Source organism: Muscardinus avellanarius (genome assembly GCF_963383645.1).
Source record: "Muscardinus avellanarius genome assembly, chromosome: 9".
Taxonomy (NCBI): Eukaryota; Metazoa; Chordata; class Mammalia; order Rodentia; family Gliridae; genus Muscardinus; species Muscardinus avellanarius.
Window position 1 is genome coordinate 20,710,759 of NC_137795.1, and position 25,076 is coordinate 20,735,834.

A 25,076-nucleotide genomic window follows, 5' to 3' on the forward strand; every position below is an offset into this window, starting at 1 on the left:
GATAACCTCAGGGGGGTACTGTGAGTAATTAATGAAAAGGTTATCATAATTACCTCATAGCAAGCTCCAAATATTTGTTTGCTGTTATAATTATGCTTATGTTTTTGACATGGGAGAGATAAAACTTGCAAAGAGTTTCCTCTAATGACTTTGGGCTTGAGGCAGGTCTGGAAGAACAGGGCTAAGAGATCTATAGATCTATAGGCTACAATAGGGCACAAGGCTTACTTTATCTTCCCATGTTTGGGAGTACTAAAGGCAAAATTCAAAATAAAGTCTCAGAAGATGGTAAATCTCATACTAGGTCACCTCATAACATTTCTGGTGGTTTCTTCCTCAAAAAACAGGCTTCTCCTGTCCCTCTCAGCTTTTTTTTTTTTTTTTTTTTTTTTTTTTGGTGGTGGTACTGGAGGAGATTGAACTCGGCTATTACTGAACAACACCCCCAGCCTTATTTTGTTTATTTTTAAGCAGGGTGTCACTTAGTTGCTGAGAGCCTTGTTAAACTTAGGCCTCAAACCTAGATCCACCTGTCTCAGTTTCTCAACTACTGGGATTATAGGCATGCATTACCAGGCCCAGTTCTCTCTCAGCTTGTTTTTTTAAAAAACTTTTATTTACTAAATATGCATGAGAAGAAAAAAGAACATATTTAAGGGCTTGCAATAATTTTAATATGCTTAATATATTCATCTTTTGGAAAAAATGACTTTAAAACAGGAATCTTGAGAAAACCATTCTTGGGTAGAAATATCACCTTTCCCCCATTTTTAACATATTATAAATATTTCTGTCCTGATTTGGTATGCTATTATATATTTTCCCTGCCTCACAACTATTGTAATTAATTTTTATTTTTAAAGGCATTTCTATGTTCCCTTCTCAGGAAATTCATTATCTTCCATTACAGTCACCAAGAATTCAATGATAACACAACTGGATGAAATGTTGAGCATAATTTATGAGAGAAGATGAAGCAAGAATTGCAGACTGTGTCACCAGAGTGCACAAACTGATTCTGTGAACTGCTTTTGCATAGCAATTATATCACAATAAAAGAAGAATTGCAGGGTATGTAAAGAACAAGCCATTTTCAAGGATTTACTTTTCATTTCTTTCCTAGAAGCCAGCTTTGTTGGGTAAGAGTTTATAAATCAGTTGAGTATCTACTTCATTAAGGAAACTTTTATTTATGACATAGCATCGCTTGAAATAAACAGAGGAAAGGGTCATGTTCTCCACGGTCCTTAGGGACTAACCAGAAGAATATTACTCTAAGAAGTAGTGTCATGGCTTGAAATCAGTAACTGGGAAAGGAAGCAAATCCTGAATGATTCTGATTAAACAGTATGGTAATTTATAAAATGGCAAAGTATTTACCTGTTCTATACATGGTAGAAAACTGCAAAAAAGCATCAAGCAAAGTTTTTATGACTTGTTAGAGGTGTCCGGCATCAGTCGCATTTAGAAATCCCAAAGGAACCTAGGAATGCCCACAAACAACAGCAACAACCAACAAGAACCTACCACTCTCTTCCCTTGCTTGCTTTTTCTTTCTGCAACTGAAGAGCCAGACCCTGATTTTTTCTTCCCTACCGCATTCACTGTGCATGGCCCCAATGCTTGGCAGGTGTTTGATAACAATTCATGAATGAGATCATGAATGAATGATTGTGAATGCTAAAGGGATTTTTTTATTTCTTTAGTTAGAGGCTACTTTTAGCACAGAAGATGGACTGTTTTTGCTTTCTGTTTACTTCTTATCTGACAAGAAAGATACAAGTAATAATAGAACCACCTCATTTGCATGCATTTTGCTTGTATTGATGCACATTCAAAGTTTATCTATTTTTTTAGGGCCTGAGATGAATACACAGAATACTTCTGTGTTTATCATGCCAAGAGGGAGCCAGATGACTGACAATCATTTCTGAATGTCTGAAATACTTCTGCATGTCACTTCTCATGTCATGAGTCTGAAGTTAAAGACCACATCTAAAATCTGGAATGCTCCTCAATGATCCCTTTACCAAACTCATTTATTCTTAAAATAGCATTGCTGGATGTCAGTCAAATACTTGGTAATACAGTAGTATATAAGAAAGGGCCAGCCTCAGTCTTCAAAGGATTTATATTCTAATAAAGACAATCCAATATTGTATATAAGGTTTGTAATAAAAAGAGGAAAGGTGTAGCCTTTCTCATTTCTTAGAAACAACTCCTGACTAGGCTGGATTTAAGATCATAACTGAGTACAACCACATGGTCCTGTGGACTATTCATGTCCTGTAATTGTCCTATTGACCTCTCCTCTTTCCTTCCAATTCAGAAGGCATAGCACTATTGTGTCTGTAACACTCCAGGCAAACAGACAGGAGGCTACAGAATTAAAAATAACCTGAGATTTATATCCAAAAGTGTAAGTTCAAATTCCTCTTGTCTTTTGGCAGTTTGACACAGTGAAAATCTACACTTCTCTAAGTCTGTTACTGAATGCACATAATTATAATATCAGTGCTTATCTCTTAGGGGTTTCTAGAAGATTGAGCTAAACTCTGTAGCCTGTCTTGTAAGTTACTTAAAACAAACTGAGTATTCATTCCCTCTAATCAAACAGCAAGAAGAATGACTTCATCTTGAAACCACCTGTTCTACCTTAATACCTATTATCCCTGTTCTACCTGAGCCCTGGCTATCCTGTATTTGGGAGCCTTAAGTTTCCTTGCCATAACTTTTTGCTTTGTGGCTGAATCTTGGTTCTCATGATGGTCAGCATAAATCCTGAGCCAAAGGAAACTATGCCTCTTGGGTTTTTCAGTGCCAGTAAATTATCAAAAGACCGTAAGTCCTATGCCCAAAGAAGTCATAAAGTGCCTTTCTTTACAAGGCAATGAGAATTGCCATTCCAGGGAGAGGGGAGAAGAAAAGCAGAAGAAAAACAAAATATGTAGCACGCTCAGTTCCATCCTGTTATCTTGTCTCTGAAGTACTGACAGCAGGATCATGGGAGTAAGCCACACACTTGCTCTCTGCTTATCTCCAGAGAGTGTAGTACTCTTCACTTGGTGGGCAGAGCTGGGGAGAGAAGTATCTCTAGAACAAGTAAAAGCAATTCTGCCCACATTAAATGAGGCTCATAAGTCTAAAACCATGCAAAGCCTCTGGATTTGCTATTCCTCCTTTGTTCTGTGCCCATCCAAATGTGGGGTAACTCAATTACATCCACTGCTTTCATTAGTGCACAGTTACAAAACTTTATTCAAATATTACATAAGAAACCAAGCCACCCATCAAGAAACTTATGTGGCAAAAATATTCCTTTATAACTGTCGCAAGACATAAAGACATTCTCAGAAGATCGAAAAGATCATTGGCAAGACACTACTGACATAAAACCATGGGAGTTATTAACTTGCCTAATTAACAAGATGTTACTGAAAAGCACTATGAGTTAGGTAGGCACTGTGCCAGGTACTAGGAATAGAAGTGAACTTTGGTGCCTGCTCACAAGGAGACTATAATTAATTAGAAAAGACAGAAGGTAAATACATTCAAGGTAATAAAAGATTACAGGGATAAATTTGATGTCTGTACAGGTCTAGAGACAATCAATAAAGTCATCTGAGTAGAGGGCCAGGAAGACCTCTGCAGAGATAAGGTTTGTTTGGGGCTGTTCAACAAGCAGATGGTGTGGGAGGGGCATTAGGGTACAACAAGACTGACATCAAAGACCCCACAGTGGGTATTTGCCCGGCCAGCTTGAGGCCTGCCGTCAGTCTATAGGCACAAAGGAATCCATGGTAGTGCAGAGGGCAGAGAAGGGGCAGAGGTAGACTGTGAGAAAAAAATCAGAGATAGGCTGTGACACAGAGGGGCTCCTTGAAGCATTCTGAATTATGTTTAGAAAGATCATCCTACAGCTGGCATGGAAGGTGGTGGATCTGCAAGCACCAGACTTAAGCAGGGAAGCCATTAAGATGAAATGCAAGCACTTTGTCTTAAGGTGAGGAGATTGGAAGAGAATGTGAACGTCTAAGGAAGTGGAATGTAATGAATGCATCATCTGCCTGCTGCACACTGGACAGAGTGACGTCATTCATATAAGACTCCAGATGCTCCAGACAACTGCCCTTCACAGACCACATGGTCTCCCTCATTAGTGACACCACTCTTTCTGCAAGCCAGAAATCTTCTTCTTTCCTGGACAGAGTCCAGTTTATTTTATTCAATCCCATCTGCTTCTCTCCATTTCCATACCCAAAACCCTAGTTCAGGTAAACATCATTTCTTCACAATTTCCAAAATTTTATTTTTGCCTATAGTTTTGATTTCTCACATTAGTTTTGGAGGGAGGGAAGGGATGGGAGAGAAGTGGGGAGGGGAGAAAGAGAGAGTGAGAGAGAGAAGATGAGAAGAGATTTTTTCTAAAATTAACTTAACAACTTTACTTAAAATGCTTTAAAAATTCTTCACTGTCTTTAGGTCCAAACAAGCACCTTATATGTTTTAAAATGTCCATAACAAGTCACCTCACAAGACAGGATCATACGTGCCAGCTGTCTACCTGAACTGAGCACAGATTACTCATCTTCACTCACATGGTCCCCTGCCTACGCAGCACTCTCCCCAGCTCTTCCCTCCACCTAGTCAACTAGAACAATCACATCGCTCTTAAACTGTATGCCACTTCCTCCAGAAAGCTTTTCTGGCCTGACCTCAGACTGTGTTGGTGATTCTTCTTTGTCTAAAATATTCCCTTCATACAGCAAGTGACATACAGCAAGAGACTTGGACAGTGCTTAGTATTTGGCTTCTCATCCCCAACCCACGTGGATTTGTCCTTTCCATCTCTAGACAGTAAACTCCTCAATGTCAGGACTCATGAGTAAACTGTTCTCTCCAGAATCCCCATCAGCCAGCTCATGCCTGGGCCTTTGGTAGCTACTCAGGAAACATGTAGCCTGAAAAGGTCCCATATACAGAATTCTACACAGAATTTGGGGGTCGTGTGCAGTTGGTGGGCAGGCAGAGAAAGAAACCCGCCAGAGGGGCCAAGTAACAGCTAGGCTGAGAACCAGGACAGACAGTACTATCTGTGGGGTGAGAAGAGGAGTTACCGTAAAGTGTCAAGTGTCAATGGAAGGGCAAGGCACTGAAGGATAAGGAGAACCTACCAGAACCTCTCAGCTTCTGGAAAGGATATTCAGAGGTGTGGATGCCTGGCTTTGACAAGTGAGTGACAGAGGCATAGAACACAGGGTGAGGACAGCCAGTGGGTGAAGACAGGTTGAGGAAACAGGATGCCTGGGGAGCAGAGGAGTGTCAAAAGCAAAGGAACTATTTGTGCACACATGGCTATGTGTAATGTATGTTATAGTTCCTTTTTTTCAAATATCAACAGTATCTTTCCAAAAGAATTAAATTTAAATTATGCATATCCATGTTCATAGTAGAAAAACTAACAATACCCAAATTATGAAACTAGCCCAGGTATCTCCCAACAGATGAGTGGACAAAGAAAATGTGGTATGTACACATGGGATTTTACTCAGCCATAATGAAAAAATGCAGAAAAATGAATGGACCTAGAGAATAGTGTGCACAGTGTGATCAGCCAGGCCGGAAAGTCAAGGGCTGAATGATTTCTTTCATATGTGTAAGTGAGAGGGAGAAAAATAAGACAAAAGGGACTTTAGGTACTAAGGACAGAGAGCAATAGAATACTGGAAAGGGATTATGGGGAGGAGAATAACAAGAACTGATGAAGGAAGCAGTTCAATTGATGCTAGTTCCATACATGGAGGTATCAGAACCAACCTCACCAAAATGGATTGGGAAGAGCATGTAGCTAGATGGAAGATAAAGAGAAACACACCGAGTCCTGTGTGCATGTATGTTTGTATCACTTTGAACCTCAGTAGAATGCATAATTACAATGTACTAATAAAAATATTTTTAAAACCCCAACCATAAATCTGACTGGCAAATAAAGTGAATGGTAAAATTATATTTAGGTATAAATTAAATATTTATCAGATTAAATGTATAAATAATAAGTGAATAACTGCATTTCTTATCAAAAAAGTTCATTTTATCAAATACAAACATAAAAAAGTCCCTCTTTATGCTCCAGATGAGACTGTTAAGATCATGGCTCAAAGCCTAATGAGTGTCTGGGACCATTGTTTTCACCATCTCTGTTTTATCAGTGCTCTGAAGCTGGGATGTCTATCTTTACAGTCACCAGGGAACTTTCTTGCATAAAGCCTTTTACGTTATATATGATTCACTAATGGCATCCGTTCATGTAAAAGGCTTCTGCTTTCTATCTGGTAGTTAATGCCCCAAAGTCAGATGGGACAAGGAAAACATCAAGGAAGGATCACTCTTTTGAGAAAAATAAATAAATATGTCTGAAGAAAAGGAACATCTAACTCATAAAAGTATATTTGAACAAGGTGGACCAAACTCTTCTTTAAACATATTTTTAATATCTCTATCAGATAAAACATTCAGTTACCATTCACTTACAATAGTTTAGAAAATGCATTGAAGAAAACAGGCTTAAGATGTTAAAGTACTTTTCATGAGACATATGCTCCTTATGCAATTAACAATACATTCAGCATCAATAAGCTCTAATTGTAGACACACGCAAACATTAATTTGTTGAAGGTGAATTCAATTTCTACTTGGCTTTTACTTTTATGCTTAGTTCTCCAAGGATATATACAACATGGTATCTCAAAGCATTCATTTATTTACTATTAAAGTGATTATATTCCTAGAAAGTGTCTGTGCAATACATATATACACATATAAGTCAAATCAAAGTTGAATGAAAAAAATTTTTTCTTAGGGAGGACTGTGTTTCTGACATAGCAGTTGATCCCAAACCTTCAAAAGAAATGACTACAAAATCCTCCTAAGAATGACATTACAAGCAATATCCTAGGATAGGTCAAATTGCATATATAGAAAATCAGATCAATTTAAAATATAATTGTAATAGCCAAGCATGTGGGACATGCCTGCAATCCCATTATTTGGGAGACTGAGACAGGAGGATTGCAGGCTCAAGGACAACCTTTAGTCCTACTGAAAGTAAGACTTTCAGTAACCTGTGAGAACTTGTTTTAAAACAAAAAATTAAAAGGACTGGAGGTGAGTTTGGAGGTAGAATGTACCTTAGTTCAATCCCCAGTACCAAAAAAAATCAATATTGGAAAAAATTATATATGCATGTGTATATACATAGAGCATGGAGACCTGGCACTTTACTCAAGAGGACCACTGCTGGGTGGTACAAATTGTACAAGTTTTGTCCAGTAGCTTTCCACTAGATATGATGACGATGAGAGAAACATGACCCCATGTTTCCAAATGCCCTCCATGGGCATACAGTCCCTGCTGAGAGCTGCCCAGTCTCATTTGTTTACAAAATAAACTAGCCCAGACAAAAATATTTCTAGATAATGACAGTAGCAGTATCTGGAACCCAGGTTTCTGGGAAGACAGTGCCACTGAGCATCTGGCAGAGAATGTCAAAGGTGCTCCAGCCTAACCTTCACCTCAGCCTTGTTTCTCTTCCTGAAGGTAACTTGTCCATCAAATACTTTCTGAGCTAATATCAAATCATCATTTTATCCCCTGTCTTTGTCATTCATATCCCTCCCTGATCTCAATCTTGGATCTGCTCCATCTAGACTGCATCTGGGTTCTTCTTTCTGAGGACAGGTGAGAGACGTCATCACAAGTCCAGGCAACAACTGCACAACTCTGATGGAGAAGGTTTCAATGTCTCTTTCACCTAATGCTGCCATTGACTCAAGCTCTGTCTTCTCTACAGGTCACTCCCCAATCAGCAGGTGACTTCTTCTATTTCACATAATAGAGGCCTCTACTTCCTTTGGCCTGGCCTCCAACTAATCTAACTCAGAAACTGAAGCCTAAGTAGTTGACTATGAAATGTGAAAAGGCATTTCTTTTTCTTTCCTCTCACTTTTTCTTCCTTTTGAATGTTTTTGTATTTCTAGCATTACAATGGAAAGAAGTAGTAAGTCAGTGATAATTTTGGATATCTTTCCTACTTTAAGAATAAATCTATGTAGTCTCCACTAAATTTAAGGTCATGTAGGTTTTTAGTAAACAGTTCATTACTGTTCCTTGTTACTTAAGAGTCTTTGTCATAAATCAATATTAGACTATACAAAATGTCTTCCTTGTATCTATACTATTTTAAAACATCATTATATAGAATATTTTAAGTTAGAAATTCTCAATTCAGTCCCCATAATCAGTTTCATTTAGTTTTAATTTTTTTTAGTTTACTGTTTAATGAAAGCCAAACTTTGAAACCAGGTGTGATAGTGCATGCTTGTAATCAAATACTTAGGAGGCAGAGACAGGAGGATTGCAGTTCTCAGACAGCCTCAGCTACTTAGTGAGGCCCTTTGTAACTCAATGAGACCTTGTTTCAAAATAAAGAATAAAAAATAGGGCTGGGGGGTATAGCTCAGAGGTAGAATGCCCGTGGGTTCAATCCCCTGTACCACAAAAAAAAATAGGTAAGTAGAAACTCTGGTCACTCTTATAAAGGTCATCCCTATGTGTTTGGAATGAAAGTTCAATAGAAAACTTACAGTAGCTGAAAAGGTCCTGCATGCTTACCCGGATGTATGCATCCTGATGGTGCTTAGCAAAGTAGAGCATATTGTCCAGAGCCAACATCCCAGGAGGAGTCTGGGTAAAGTCCATGGCTGGGTTGACATGATTCTGCAATAAAACAAAATGTTACATAAGGTTAATTCTTCAACAAACTTTACCAACCACTATGGAACTGTTTTTTTCTCCTGAATATAGAAGAACCATGATCTCAAATAGGTTGCCATTTTCTACCTTCTGGTAAACCTACTAGGGTTGAGGGAAAGACTTTGTCCAGCTCTGCAGATTCAGCAAAGCCTGCTTTGAACTCTGGGTAGACATTCAGCTAAAGATCAAAATGTAGAATTACTCTTAGATACTAACATTGTGAGAAAAAGAAAATAATACAAAAGTTCTGTTTCTGGTGGGGGAAAAGACCTGGGATAAAGCCACATCTCTGCCATTTGTTTCAGAAGGTGACTCCAGGAAGCCATTTGCTATATGTACATTAACTTCAGCCTCCTCCTATGTGAGGTTAAGTAAGGCCACGCCTGTCCATGGGCTTAAGCATGGCCTAGAGTTACACAGTCCACAAGTCTGCTTGTAAGCACAGATACTGGACACAATTCACATGTCCATCTGCCTGCTCTCATAGAACAAGTCTGGACTTATATTCACAATACACAAAACAATGACATGAGTTAAAAATGACTAATTTGGGCTGATCAGGATTCTCCATATACTTGTATGTATACTGGAGTACTGGGGATTAAACCCAGGGGCATTCTACCTCTGAGCTACAGCCCCAGCCATTTATTTATTTATTTATTTATTTGTTTGTTTGTTTGTTTGTTTGTTTGTTTATTTTGTTTTTTTTGGTGGTACTGGGGTTCCTGGAAACCCTTCTGCCTCCAGGCTACACTCCCAGACCTATTTTTATTTTTTTTTTATTTAAAAACAGGGTCTCTTAAGCCAGCAAGGCTGGCTTCGAACCTGCATGATCCTCCTGTCTCCGCCTCCAAAGCATAGAGATTACAAGCATGCGCCACCACACTCAGCTATTTTTTGTTTTGAAAAAGGATTTTGTTAGGTTGCTGGGAATATCACTAAGTTGCTAAAGCTGGTCTTGAACCCAAGATCTTCCTGTCTCAACCTCCCAAGTACTAGGATTACAGATGTGTGCCTCCACGCTCAGCTATAAATCTCCATATTCATGAGATCATCCAGCAAACATGGTAAGGACTCTTATTCAGAAAGCAAGTTACTCCCCACCATTAACCACCAAAAAACAATCACCAAGAACTGTCCTGAAAATGCACATCTAAATGGTGAATGATTTAAGAAAAGACATTTTGTTTTAATGTTAAACAAATGAAAAGAACGTTGGAGACAATTCACTTCTGATATATAAAAATGTACTGCTTTTTATTGATTTTGTGTTCATCACTTCATTGAATTTGTCTTCCTTCCATCCTTCCTTCCTTCCTCCCTTCCTTCCTTTTCCCCTTCCTTCCTTCCTTCCTTCGCATTATTAGGGTTTTCTATATATAAGAATGTGACATCTGGAAATAAAATTTGACTTCCTCCTTTACAGTTTGTCTGACTTTCATTTCTTTTTCTTACCTAATTGCTCTGGCTAGTTCTTCAAGTATGATTTTGTTGAAGCTATGAAAATGAGCATCATTTTGTTCCACCACAAAAATGATAATTATGTGGGATAAAACATTTGTTATTGCTAGATTTAGTCATTCCAAAATGCATATAACTTCAAAACATATTGTACACAATAAAACCATGCAATGCTATCCATAAAAATGAAAAATTTCAAGACACCTAAGGAATATTTTTTAAAAAACTGCTTTTAAGTTGGGTGTACTGATGCACACTGTAATTCTAGCACTTAGGAAGCTAAGACAGGAGATTCACAGGTTTCAAGCCAACCTCAGCAACTTAGCAAGATTCTGTTTCAAAATAAAAGGGTTATGGGTGTAATTTGAATGTAGAATGCCCGTAGGTTCAATCCCCATTACAAATTAAATAAATAAATAAATAAATAAATAGAATGAAATAAAGAAAAAACTTTTCATTTCATGATCCAGATAACTTTATGAAATGACATATTTACATTTTGATTCTGAATACTTTTTAATAAATAGCTTGAATCTGCTCTTCTGGGGAAATTATGGTTAATAGTATTTTTTCTAATTCTGGTACAGAGAGGCCTTTTTGTTCATTTTTTTCAAAGATAAATCCATCCACACATTTCCATATTTTAAGACTACATCTAATCATCAAAGAGAGGTGTTGTCTACTAGCCATAGTTCCAGTTTCAAAAGCATCCCTGGATATCCTGTCTAAGTAGGTTTTATCAGAGCAATGATTTGAATATTTTACTTTAACATTTTATCTTGATGGATAGTTTTTAAAATGCCAGAGTACTGCTATCAATAAGAAAGATGCTTCTCATAAAATAACTACAATTGTAACAAAAATGGTCATTTTGCATGCCACATGGAGTGCAGTTCAGTTTTCCTCTCATATTCATTGGAGTAAAAGAGGTCCTAACTCATATTCAGTAGTGGGGAAAAGAAACAAAATAAAATATTAGAAATTAATGACCGCAGATAAAATTAACTTGCACTTACAGATTTTATATTTTAGTTATTTAGCAAAGAACAGTGAAATGTTCCTCATTACACATAAATTGATTAGTTGACACATTAGATTTTGATAAACATAAGTAACATAAAAAAGCTGACGTTTACTGATACTTTCTGGGTACTACCATTATCTTGAATTTTACATTTATTAAGTCTCCCAACACTTCCATCCAGTAAGTACTATTGTTATTCCCATTTTACATGAGAAAACAGTGTTGCAGATGACTTTTTAAGGACTGCATAGGGCCTCAAAACTTAGCTTTGACAGGAAGGATTACATCTTTGAGGCCAGCCCCAGCTTCTAATAAATATTATTTATTTAGGAATAAATAATAGCCGGGCATGGTGACACATGCTTGTATTGGGAGGCTTAGACAGGAGGATTGTGTAGGTTCGAAACCAGCCTCGGCGCCTCAGCTACTTACTGAAGCTCTCAGTAACTCAGTGAGACCCTGTTTCCAAATAAAGAATAAAAAATAGGGCTGGGGGTATAGCTCAGAGGTAGAATGCCCCTGGGTTCCATCCTTAGTACCACAAAAAAAAAAAGAAAGAAAGAAAAAAAACCGGCTTTGGCTGAGAAGGCAATGTGTTCTTTGGATAATATGCCTCAACCATCTTTTGCTCCTAAATTTTCCTTCTCACCAGTTTTAGAAACCAAATGTACTTCTCTTGGTACTGCTTGCATTTAGACTTCACATATACTGAACAAAGATTACTTGACAACAATGTGGACTAATTCACATCAGCCAGCATGCAGTGGGGGCTGGCCAACAGAGGAGACTGAGCCAGCTGTAAAAGAGAAAACCATGATATTTGTTTCAGACTTGTTCTACTATTGATCTGAGTCTATTCCAAAACTATATATACATAAAAGGAAATCAAGCTATAAAATTAGTTTTCTTAAATCTAATTCAATACTCCCCCTAAAATTATGTGTTAGTGAATAGCCAGGAAAAAGACCTTCATGTCTCCAGAATTATCACTCTCCTTTGAGTTTTGTACCCAAGATTCCCTTGAAACCTCCTATCAAACACATCTTTCCTAAGATGTACACTGTGGGTATCAAATAGAGCACGTTTTCAAAAGATCCTTACAGTTAGAAAACAATATACAGTCCCTTGGTATCCATGGCAGATTAGTTCCAGAATCCCCCATAGGTATTAAAATCTTGGGATCCTCCTCAAATCCTTTCTATAAAATAATCTAATATTTGCATATAATGTACACATATTCTGTGTATACTTTAAATCACCTCTGTATCATAGGTAGTTTTTATACCATATTTCTTAGGGAATGATGATAAGAAAAAGGTCTATGTATTGAGTACAAATGCAACGTTTTTTCAAAAAAGTTAGTTGAGTTTGTGGGTGAGGAACCCAAGGATATAGAAAATGGACTATAATTGATTTTAAGAGTTCCTTTAAGGAACCATATAGCTAATTAGAAAACCACCCTAACAAAAGAACACAGGCACTATGCAGTGTCTTGCACATGCTTGCTCTTAATTGTCACAAAATCCTCACCAGGTGGATGCTATCATTATCTTCCTCTGACAAGAAGGTAACTGGACACTGATACTTGGGTAGTTTGTCCAGAGTTTCAGTGAGTATGTGTCAGAGCTGGAAGGTAAACCCAGAGCACAGACTTTGAGGCAGAATTGTGTAGTGTTAGGCTACTGACCAACCCGACACCACTACAGATTTCACGAAGACATCCAATGCAGATTCCAATTGCTGTGGTCCTCCGGGATCAACATTATTCCCTTGGGCAACAAGAGCCTGTGATTCATCCTTTTTATAAAAGCTAAATTTCTCCACCATGTTCAATGAACCATGTCCTAATTGTCTCCAACAAATAGGCTCTTACTGAACAAAGGCCAATTAGAAAATTGCTTTTGATTTTCAATGATTCTCTCTAAATTATTAAGTAGCACTACATTTTAGGTTAAAATATTATTTTGTAGTTGGGGGTAAACTATTCTCTCTCCCTCTCTCTAATTCCAGGTAGTATTGTCTTAGCTACTCTCTCCTTGAAGTGATTGTTTTATTTTCTCGGTTTTTATCAGCCAGTGAAATAATTTTATAACCACAGATTTTTTTTTTTAATGGCAAGAGAAAAGAATTACATGCCCAGATATTTGAAAGCTTTCTGTATTGTGACAAAAATACTCTGAGAACCAGGCAGAGGTCAGGAGCTCCCCCACTCTTATCTTATTTATGAGACACTCTAGATACAGATTTATTTTCTTTTTTGTTCCATGTTATTTTTTCTCATGTGTCTTAAAATGGAAGCTGCAAGAGCTTTAATGAATGGCTTTATATTTCTCCTTGTTTTACTGTGAAACCTATGCACCTCTGTTCATCCTTCTTAAATGTCATTTGTTAGTTCCTATAAAAAAAAAACTGCTCTGTGAAACTCAGTGGACAGCTCTCAGTCGCCTAGAGAAAAGGGAAGTGGCTGCTTCCCTTTTCCAAAGCACCAGCATTTGTCATTTTGGGACCATGACACCCGTCAGCTGACAATACTGTGAGTTATTTTACACTGAGAACCCTAAGTATGGTTTGGTATCTAGTTTCTGGAAATCCATTTCTCTTCTGCTACCCATATGCCAGTTTTTCGAGTGAATTATTTCACCTATACAAAAGGTATGGTTATAAGCTCGAAGACAGAAAAACTAAATTTCTTCTGGGCCCACATACCACTATCACTAGAGAGAGGGTTAGAACATAAATATAACCTAGGCCGGTCCCTTATTTATAGATGAGAAAATCAAACCAGTGGTGGAGAACAGCAGTGTTCCAACTTGAGCTGGGAGCCAGATCTCATGGAGGGCTCACAGCACTTGCTGACACCACTGCCCAAGCTGCTGAATTGCTAGGACCAGAGTTGAGTTCAAGAATTTGCATCTCTAAGAAATTTCCAAGAAATGCTTTTGCTGCTGATTGGGGACCCTATTTGTGAGCCATTGAAGGACAGAATAACTCGTCTCAAATAACCGGGACACAGCAATTTCCTGAATCTTATTCTTTATCTGTTACATCATTCTTTAACTCCCTGGCCAAATATTAAATACTGGTGTTATTCATCTGCTTTGTATTTAGACTGCTTATTAATGAAGCAAACTTTTTTACTCAGAAAAGGAAATTATAAGACGGGCATGGTGGCACACACTTGTAATACCAGCATTTGGGAGGCTGAGACCAGAGGATCGGGGTTCACGGACAGCATCAGCTACTTAGCGAGGCCCTTTGCAACTTAGTGAGACTATGTTTCAAAAAATTTAAAAAGACTAAAAAATAGGACTTGGTGTGTAGCTCAAAGGTGCAATGCCCTGGGTTCCAACCCCAGTCCCTCAAAAAGAAAGAAAGAAAGAAAGAAAGAAAGAAAGAAAGAAAGAAAGAAAGAAAGAGAGAGAGAGAGGAATTATAGCAGGGTATGGTAGCATACGCTTGTAATCTCCGCACTTGGGAGGTGGAGACAGGAGTATCGCACAGGTTCAAAGCCAGCCTCAGCTGGCTTAAGAGACCCTGTTTCCAAATAATTATGTATGTATGTATGTATGTATGTATGTATGTATGTATATATGTATGTATATAAAAAATAGGTCTGGGGGTGCAGCCTAGAGAAGGGTTCCATCCCCAAAGATGTCATAGGCATAAGCCGGGTGTGGTAGCGCACGCTTGTAATCCCCACGCTTGGGAGGTGAAGACAGGAGGATTGCGCAGGTTCAATGGCAGCCGCGCTTAAGAGACCCTGTTTCCAAATAAAAAAGCATACGCCAGGCGTGGTGGCGCACGCTTATAATCCTCGCGCTTGGGAGGCAGAGACAGGAGGATCGCGCAGGTTCGAAGCCAGCCCTGCTGGCATAAGAGACCCTGTTTCCAAAAATAAAAATAGGTCTGGGAGTGTAGCCCGGAGGAAGAAGGGCTTCCAGGATCCCCAGTACCACAAAAAAAAAAAGAGAAGAATAAAAGGGAATTATAATATAAAAGCTTCTTGCATATCCCACTACTAAACTTTGTAATTAAAATACATATATTTTAGTTAGAAAATATACAAGACAATGGAATCAGTCAATATTTTCTACACTTGAGTGCTTCCTGGTTGAGAAAAAGGAGCTGGCACTAGCCTGAATGATTTTTAAATGATCTTGTCTTTCAATTACCAATGGCATGCTCGTCCTTCATTAGTGTGGATAATAAAGAGATGATTACAATATTGCCTACCAGATGGCATATCGTGGAGAAAACCTTTGAGGATTTAGGAGTTAATATTTGTACAATATGAGTGACTACATTTGCTGAACAAATATAGCATTAGAAAATTTAAAACAGGGAGGAGGAGGGAATGGGGTGGGAATTGGGTAAGGGCTAATTAGGTGATGTAAGCATGTGTGTCTCCACCATCTTGTATTCCATTAAGATGTGTGACTACAATGCACCCAAAAAAAAATTTTTTTTTAAAAAAGAAAGCCAGGTGTGGTGGCACACACTTGCAATCCCAGCCTTTGGGAGGCTGAGACCAGAGGATTGTTCATGGACAGCCTCAGCTACTTAGTGAGGCCCTCAGTAATTTAGTGAGACCCTGTTTCAAAATAAAGAATAAGCCGGGCATGGTGGCGCATGCTTGTAATCCCCATGCTTGGGAGGTGGAGACAGGAGGATCATGCAGGTTCGGAGCCAGCCGCGCTGGCTTAAGAGACCCTGTTTCCAAACAAAAAAGTGTAAAATAGGTCTGGGAGTATAGCCAGGAGGTAGAAGGGCTTCCAGGAACCCCAGTACCACACACACACACACAAAAAAAAAAAAACAAGTGATTTTAAAAACAAAGGCCATGCCTAACCACACAATACAATTTGTGAAAATCTGGGTTTATTCTGACTTCATTATCTTGAAGAAGCAGAGTTGAGATTCACTGAATAAAATTATAAACTGGAACACAGTTTATGCACTGTGCTGATTCAATAGTCAATACACAAAATTACCATAAAAACTCAATTAAAAACTGCCTTGGGAATAAATTTCCTTAAAAATAAAGCTGCTTAGGGTTTTAAAAAGTCTTTATGAATAATGAAGTAGTGGTGTCAAGGTTTATAAAGATATCTGTAATTTTTCTACTCATCCAAGCACATGCAGGATTCTAAACAAGCCAAGGATCTTGACACCCGGGTAACAATGTCCTCCTTTCTTCCTTACCTTCCAGCTCCTTTCGGTGGCACTTCTTTTAGGATCCCTTTCCTCCCACCTCTTACCACTTTAAAACAGGGTGGGAAGTCACAGCAGTTAAGCACAGTAGTCTGTCCTTCTCCCCTATTTTCATCCATCTCCAGCATAGCACAAATTAAGAAGTCCAACAGAGAACACAGCTCATGAGTAGCCGTCACTCCAAGGCAGGTCCCATTATCCATCATGAAACCCCTTCCCTTGGAACCTGGAGCTCCACGTAGCCTCTGGAAAGCAACCACCCCCAGCCACCCCCAGCATAGGAGACAACACCTCCTTGCCCCGGCGGAGTTGGAAACCCATCAAGCTGCAAGTGCTGCACATGGACTCTCATGAGGTCCAGAGATGCAGAACTGGGAGCTGCAGCCTGGCGCCCTCCAGAATCCCCACTGTTTGACTCTGGCAAAGGGCTGCAGTTTAGGTTGGAGTAGAATTGCCAAAGTAGAAAAGAAAAAAGAAAAAAAGCTTTCTATATGCAGATGTCCTTCAGGGCTTTATTTATATACCGAAAAGGCTTAGAGGGTAGCAACAGTAATAATTCCAATCCTGGGAGAAGCTAATACATTCATAGCACTGGATGCCAAGTGCTGTTCCAAGCCACAGGTTGGCAAATTATAGCCCAGGAGTAGAACCAGACTCACCACTTGGTTTTTCAAGTTTTGAGTCTCATATTCTTTACTTTTGCATTTCTTATAATTGTTTTTTTTTCAAAGAAAGAATAATCTGTGACATGCAAATTACACAAAATTCAAATTCCAATGTCCAAAATAAAAGTTTATTGGAAGGCAGTCATGCTCATTTATTTACATAGTGTCTAATGGCTCCTTTCACACCATGTAGCAGAATAAGAAGTGGTGACATAAACCTACAGATGGCTCACATAGCATAAAATATTTGTTTCCTGGCTCTATTGGAGATATTTGCCAACCTTTCTTCTAAGCAGGTGGTCCTCACAATGACTCTATAAGTTGGGAAGAAAATAAGTTCTTCTTCTTTATTGCTGAGTAGTATTCCACTGAGTGTATTTCTGTAATATGTGCAAGCTAGGGATAATATGTGCAAGCTAGGGATACAAGAGAGACTCCAGATAATGCAGGATAAATCTCAGTGGAGCCAGGGAGGTGATCTAAAGGAAGGGGGAAGGAAGAGTGAGGTTCAATAATGGAAACACTATCATCAACTATGTGTACATATGTGAATATACCAATATCACACTCATTACACTGTTTAGGGAAAGGGGGGAGCTGAGGATAGGAGCTACCAAGTGCTGTGTGCATGTATGTCATTGTCAGCATGATTTACACTTTGATATGAAACTATAATGTCTCAAGATGCTTAACCTTGCTAACCTGAGTTTGCTAATATTTAAAATGGACATGATAATTGTACTCAGTCTTTTATGGAAGAGACCACAGTGTCCAAATTTAAATACCAGACACTGCCTCTCTTAAGAGGTGCCATCGAAGGGAAGAAGGAGAATGGTTATCAGCCACAGCCCAGATCCCAACACATTATAATCATAGGTAGTCTTTCATGTCTAAATATATCAAAGGCCCCATCCAAGGTTTGCCTCTGGATAACAGGGGAAAGGGCCCCCAAACACTGGGCTCGGCACTGAGTCACTGTGATAGTAGCTGGCAGGGGTCAGAGCATGTTCTAGGGTTAGTGAAGGCTACTGAAAGCATTCTTTTAAACCAAAATTTGCTGGACACAGGATTTGTCCAGTAAAACATTTGGGAATTTATAAGGTCATAATATTCATAAAATAGAATAAAACACTAAATACTTTCAAAGGGATCATGGTGTTGCTCATGCAGGAAGACATTAGACTTTTGTTGTTATTTGAGATTTTTAACTTTTGATTAAGAAGAACTGATTTTTTTTATAATGTTACCTGTACTTTGCATACACTCCCCACAGTACTAGATATTCCGTGTGGGTGTGTATTTTATAGAATATTCTCTATACTCTTATGTAAATCAAGACAAAGAATTATAATATATATATTTGTGGGGGGGTACTGAGGGTGGAACTCAGGGGCTTTCTACCTTCGGGCTATACTCCCAGGCCTATTTTATATTTTATTTGGAAACAGGGTCTCACTAAGTTGCTGAGAGCCTCACTCAGTTGGTGAGGCTGGCTTCAAACCTGTGCAATCCTCCTGTCTCAGCCTCTCAAGTGCTGGGATTACAAGCACGTGCCACCACACCCGGCTTACATATATATATATATATATATATATATATATATATATATACATACATATATACATATATACATATATATATTACATATATATATAATATTATATATATTATATACATATATATACATATATATATATTAAATGCTTTATAAAAAACTGGAAGGGAATTTGCCAAAGTATTAATAATAAAGATTTGTAGTAGTGGGAAGATGGGCAATTCTTTTTCTATCTGTCCATATTTTCCTAATAAAGATGCATTGATTTTTACTTATATTTGATTAAGGGTATGCCACTGCTCTCTAACAAGGAAACGAATTTATTTTGTGGAACATGAGAAACACTTTAAATTCTCATTCTGGATCCTGCTCAAGTCTTCACTGCAGCATTCCCTGTAGGTCAGCATCCCACAGTATCAGAGGGACATATTCCAGTGAGAAAGGCTGAAACCCACCTGCCAGGTAGGGCCTTTGCAAGCAGGACAGCCCAGCTCCTGCAAGCAACAGTTGACAATGTGGATGGAAGAGTGTCCTGACAACAGAAGGTACAGAAAGAGGACATGTCTGACCCAAATCCTCAGAATCGGGGGCAGTTCCAGGCCCTTTTGTGCTTGGGCCACAGTATTGTTTGCTCAATTTTCCTGCCCTGCCAAAGTATAGTCCAGTGAGCCTTAAAGGCCAATTCCTTTATCCTAACATTTTAAGACAGCATCTGCTGGAGGCGGACCATTCACTCTAGACTTCATGTTCTCTCAGGGGAACACGTGGTCAGGGCTTTAGCCTGGGTATGTCACTGGCCAATCGCAGGCCAGCCCCAGGTGATCCTTGTGAATGCTGAAACTTGGACAAAATGATCCTGATAGAATTTACCAGCTATAAAGCCTTGTCACCAGTAAATATTCAGGATTCTCCAAATACACCAGGTTGAACTACTGACCAGCCATTTTTGACCTACAAAAATGAAATTTCACAATTGATGGAGTTAAGTGCAGCTTAATAACAGCTAAATATATGCAATCACCATGTGTGGCTTTGAAGTTGACAAGTGAGAGCATGAGGAAATAATGGAAGCAATTGCAATGTCAGTCAGAGATGAAAATGAAAAACCAGAGAGGTCACCGTGCTTGGGGTTTAAAAAACAGGATTTAATCTTTTTTTTTCTTTTTTTTTTTTTGCACTACTGGAGATGGAACCTAGTGGCATTCTACCTCTGAGCTACACTCCCAGCCCTTTTTTAAAATTCTTTATTTTGAAACAGGGTCTCACTGAGTTGCAAAGGGCCTCAGTAAGTAGCTGAGGCTGGCCGTGAACCACGGTCCCCTGTCTCAGCCTCCCAAATGCTTACTAGCATGCGCCACCACCCCTAGCTTTTAATTAATTTTTTTTTTTGGTGGTACTGGGGTTCCTGGAAGCCCTTCTACCTCCAGGCTACACTCCAAGACCTATTTTTACATTTTTATTTGGAAACAGGGTCTCCTAAGCTAGCGCATGCGGCTGGCTTCGAACCTGCGCGATCCTCCTGTCTCTGCCTCCCAAGCACGGGGATTACAAGCGTGTGCCACTACGCCCGGCTTAATTTTTAAAATGAATTTTCTAAATTGCAACTTGTGACAACTCACTATAAAACTAGCAGTCAGTAACTACTGTCTTTTGGTATCACGGCTCAAAGTTAGTGATTTTGTTTTAGCCCATAAAAATCTGCTCTGTTTACAGTGATATCTCAGACCTAAGATTAAGGATTCAAGACAAGTACCATGAAGAATAGCAATAAACCTTGAAAGAGGAAATGTTAGGTAAAAAGTATGGGAATGCCAAGTTTGGCCCTAACATTAGCAAACATATTTAGAATTAAAAAATGCTATGTTTTACAAAAAAAAAAAAAAAAAAAAAAAAAACTACAACTATGGTTGCCCTGGTGGGCCTCATGTGGTCTCTGCCCTGGCCGACTACTCTAGTATGCTCTCAGGCATCAGAAGGAACTATCTCTGAAATCTGGCCAGTACAAGGTAGGAATTCTCTTTAAAGCCAGAGATAAGGTCAGAGAAGGTCAACAAGAGCCAGTAATGTTGAGCTCTGAGCTACCATGAACCCTAAATCATGGCTATAGGAGGGATATTCCTTGGAATCTGATGTGCAGGGGGAGGGGCCTGGTTGGAAAACACCTGGATATGAGAGTTTGCTCTGCCAGGTTTATTACAGTATCTTGAGCAAGATTTGTCTTTGTAAAATATTTTCTTCAATGTTTTTCAAATCCCAGTGTTAGTATGTAGTTAGTAGATAGAACATGCTAAATGCCCTTGGTGTAGGGCAATGACCACAGAGCCTGCGTGTGTGTGTGTGTGTGTGTGTGTGTGTGTGTGTGTACGGAGGCTCGTGTTTGCTCTTGTGTCCACATATACATACTATTACAAGGGCATTTAGACATGGTAGGAATAATAAGCTCCCACTGGTTAACACATTACTGAAAGAAAGGTAGGCTATAAAGAAGAGAGGAGTTTCACTTGATGGCATGAAAGAGGAAAGGCTATGTTAAAAAAAAAAAAAAAAGATGGCCGGGCATGGTGGTGCACACTTGTAATCCCCGTACTTGGGAGGCAGAGACAGGAGGATTGTGCAGGTTTGAAGCTAGCCTCGCTGGCTTAAGAGACTCTTTTTCCAAATAAAAATATAAAAATTAGGTCTGGAAGTATAACCCAGAGGTAGAAGGGCTTCCAGAAACCCCAGTACCACCAAAAAAAAAAAAAAAAAAAAAAAGAAAGAAAAAGAAAACTGAACCTTTCTACATATACTAGAAAGCACCACATTTTTTTCCACTTATGTGTGATCATGTCCATGATATATTATTGATGATATACTGTATACTGAGAAGTAATTAAGACAAATTTTTTGTGTAAACACAAATGCCGGCCATCTATGTGGGAATGCAAGCTGTATGGGGCCTGGTGTGTGAAAGGATCCGCTAGGCTGTTCAGAGGTGAGAGCAGGGAACAGAGGCAGGAGACACAAAAACCAACTTTTTAAGTCCAACTTATTTTTTGGTAGTTATCTTACTAAAATCAACCTTCTCTCACAAGTAGTCGTTTTGATAGTTTTATCTAAAAAAAACTTTAAAAATATGCTTAAAGCTTGTGGCTCTAAACTGATAATATTACAAAAAAAAAAAAACATAGTTAGAAAATTTCAAGAAACTTCCTCAGTAAGATCCCTTACAGCTCAGGAAATCAAACTGAGAAACAATAAATGAGAAGGCATAAAATTAAAAAGCTTATGCACAGCAAAGAAAATAATCAAGAGCATATAGGAAGAATCTACAGAATGGAAGAAAATCTTTGCCAGCTAATCTTCTAGCAAAGGATTCATATTCAGAATATTAAAAATCTCCCAAAAAGTCAATATCAGAAAAACAAATTACCCAATTAAAAATGGCCACTGTTGGGTGCATCTATCTATTTTTTTCACTCTGAATCCCCTTATGATGCATAATTACAATGCATTAATAAAAAATGGGCAGTTGAAATATAGAAATTTCTCAAAGGAAGAAATACAAATGACTAACAAATATATAAAAATTGTTCAATATCCTTATAAGTCAAGAAATTGTAGATGAAACTACACTGAGATTTCATTTAATTCCAGTTAGAATAACAATCATCAAGACTGCTGGTGAGGATACTGGTGAAAGGGAACTCTTATACACTGTTAATAGGACTGTTGATTAGTTCAACCACTATGGAGATCAAAATGAAATTTCTTCAAAATACTAGTAATGGAACCATATGACTCAGCACTAGTACTCCTCAGTATCTTTCTAAAAGAATTAAAGTCAGAATGCATACCCATGTTTGTGGCATCACAATTCACAATAGACAAGTCATAGAATCCACCTAGGTGTCTGTTAACAGATGAATGCATAAAGACAATGTGGCATGTGTGCATAGTTGAGTTTTGCTCAGCCATAAAGAACAAAGGTGTGTCATTTGCAGAGAAGTGGATGGAACTAGGGAGCATTGTGCTAAGTGGGATCAGCCAGACTCAGAGAATAAAGGGCTGAATGTTTCTCTCATATGTGGAAGCCAGACAGGAAAAAGGGAAGAAACAAGACTCTATAAAGATTAGGCGAGGGGCCCACAGAGTAGTGGGAAAGCCTCAGGGAAGGAGAAAGGGAGGCATGGGATAGAAAACAGACCAACTGTTCTTATGTGCATATGTGAACACATCACTATCAACTTCACTGTCATGTATAATTGCCATGCACTAATAAAACTTAAAAATATTTTCACAATGATTTTTCAAAGTATAAAAACAGGCATGGGAATAATGTACATGAGCCCCACGGCAGGAGACAAGAGAATGAGAGGTACTGAGCATTATCTATGTCGTGTCCCAGTTTCTTAAGTGTCATGAAATAGTCGCATTTGGAAAAAGTATAGCAAAATTCTAGCCTCTGTTTAGTTTGAGTGGCAGGTACATACATGAATACCATTTACACTGTTATTTTCACTGGTCCAAATATTCCCTAGTAAAAAATTTTAATATGGAAAATCCACATTTTATTAACTTAAAGCAAAACTAAACTAGTAATCTAACCACAGGAAACTCAACCACTTTTCATCACTTCAGAACTTTGCAATTTAAGTTATACTGAATGATATGATTTAAGATCAAAAGTGGCTGCCTACATTTGATATTTTCATGCTGATTATACCTCCCTGCCCTCTGTTGCACACTGGTATGTAAAGGAAAGCTAAAATGTATTTTCAACAATGAAGAAGAAGCAAAATATTAAAAAAGACCTTTGGAGATCATTTTTCATATTGCATTTCATGACATCCAGTATGCCTCTGTTCCTCTTAGATAAGGAATGTTAATAGTAACATTTCAATCCTCCACAAATGAATCTTTCCTGAGCAGACTTGGTGTGTGTGTATGTGTGTGTGTGTGTGTGTGTGTGTGTGTGTGTGTGTGTATGTGTGTGTGACTTTGGGAATAACTCCAATGAAGCACAGCTGGCCCCCAAAGACCCACCCTTGGGAGTACAGGTGTGTGGGAGAATCCCTTACCGAATCTTATGACTGCCAGGCACCTGGGGTCTGTGAGATTCTAGAAACACCACCTCAAGGGGGCTTCAAGACCCTGGTACTGAAGCCTAATGGTCTTCATTAGGCTTCATTCCACAGGCCAAAAAAGCATACTTAGGAGGCAGCAGGGTATAATGCTTAGACCCTCAGAAGAGAGACCAACTGGGTTCCAGTGCAATCTTCAATATTACTTGATGCTCTTAGAAAATAAATTTCACATTTCTAAATCTACTTTTCTCCTAGGCCCACAATGGATGTATACCTCTCACACTGGCCTAGCATAAAGCTTAAATAAAGAGATGCACTAAAAATGTTCAAAAAAAAATTAGAGCACAAGATGACTCCTGGGTAAATGGCAGCTGCTAATGGTTTACTTCAACCTCAAGGTCCTCAACCACAAAACCCAGATGAAGCTCCCTCCTGTGCTAAGTCTGGCCCTTCTTCTAGACTTAGTACCCATCAGGATCCCAACTGACAGTAAACTCAACCTTCAAATGCCAATTTGAAGTTTGGCTTTCTCACTGACCTCAGGGTTCTGATTTTGGAGAATGTTTCATGCCCCCAAATGACTCCTGGATATCACAGAAATTGTACCAAAGGGGCCTCCCAACACTTGAACCATCTTCCCATCCCCAACATTCTGGCAAAAGAATCAGACAACTCACTAAAGAATCAAAAGTCCCCCAATAATAGTGGCAAACATTCTGTTATCTCTGCCTCCCTACATTCAAGCATGGAAATTTCCACTGTCCCACCTGATGGTAACTTGTTCTATTTATAAAGATTCCTGGCAAAGAAAATTCAGTAGCATTTCTCCTTTTTGATACATTTATACATTCAGCAACAATGCTCCTGATTTCCAGGTGCTGAGTTACATAACATACTGCAGCCCTGTACTTTGAGTATTCTTCAAGTCAAAATTAGCGACCCTAAACCACTTGGGTATGAAATACTTTAATTACAAGTCAAGCATCCCTAAGCTGAAAATCCAAAATCTTAAATTCTCTGAAATTTGAAACTTTTTGAATATCAACATGACACTCAAAAATGTTTGGATTTGGAGCATTTGGGGTTTCAGATAAAGGATGCTCAACCAATACAGTCTATGCAAATATTCAAAACCTGAACACTTTCAAAGCCTAAAACACGTCTGATCCCAAACATTTTTCTTTTTTTTTTCTTTTCTTTTTTTTTTTTTTTTTTTTTTTTTTTGGTGGTACTGGGGTTCCTGGAAGCCCTTCTACCTCCGGGCTACACTCCCAGACCTATTT

At 38.6% G+C, this 25,076-nt stretch overlaps 1 protein-coding gene across 2 annotated transcripts in view; it reads right to left on the bottom strand.

Moving 5' to 3' along the window:
* The window catches only part of ELMO1 (engulfment and cell motility 1), a gene marked incomplete at both ends in the record, with an annotated part of 563,076 nt that overhangs the window by 355,570 nt on the left and 182,430 nt on the right, over positions 1-25,076 (bottom strand). For both annotated transcript variants that reach the window (XM_080701947.1, XM_080701948.1), the window contains one exon: positions 8,671-8,775. In XM_080701947.1, coding sequence (XP_080558073.1) covers positions 8,671-8,775 — 105 coding nt within the window. The remainder of the gene's footprint in view (positions 1-8,670; positions 8,776-25,076) is intronic.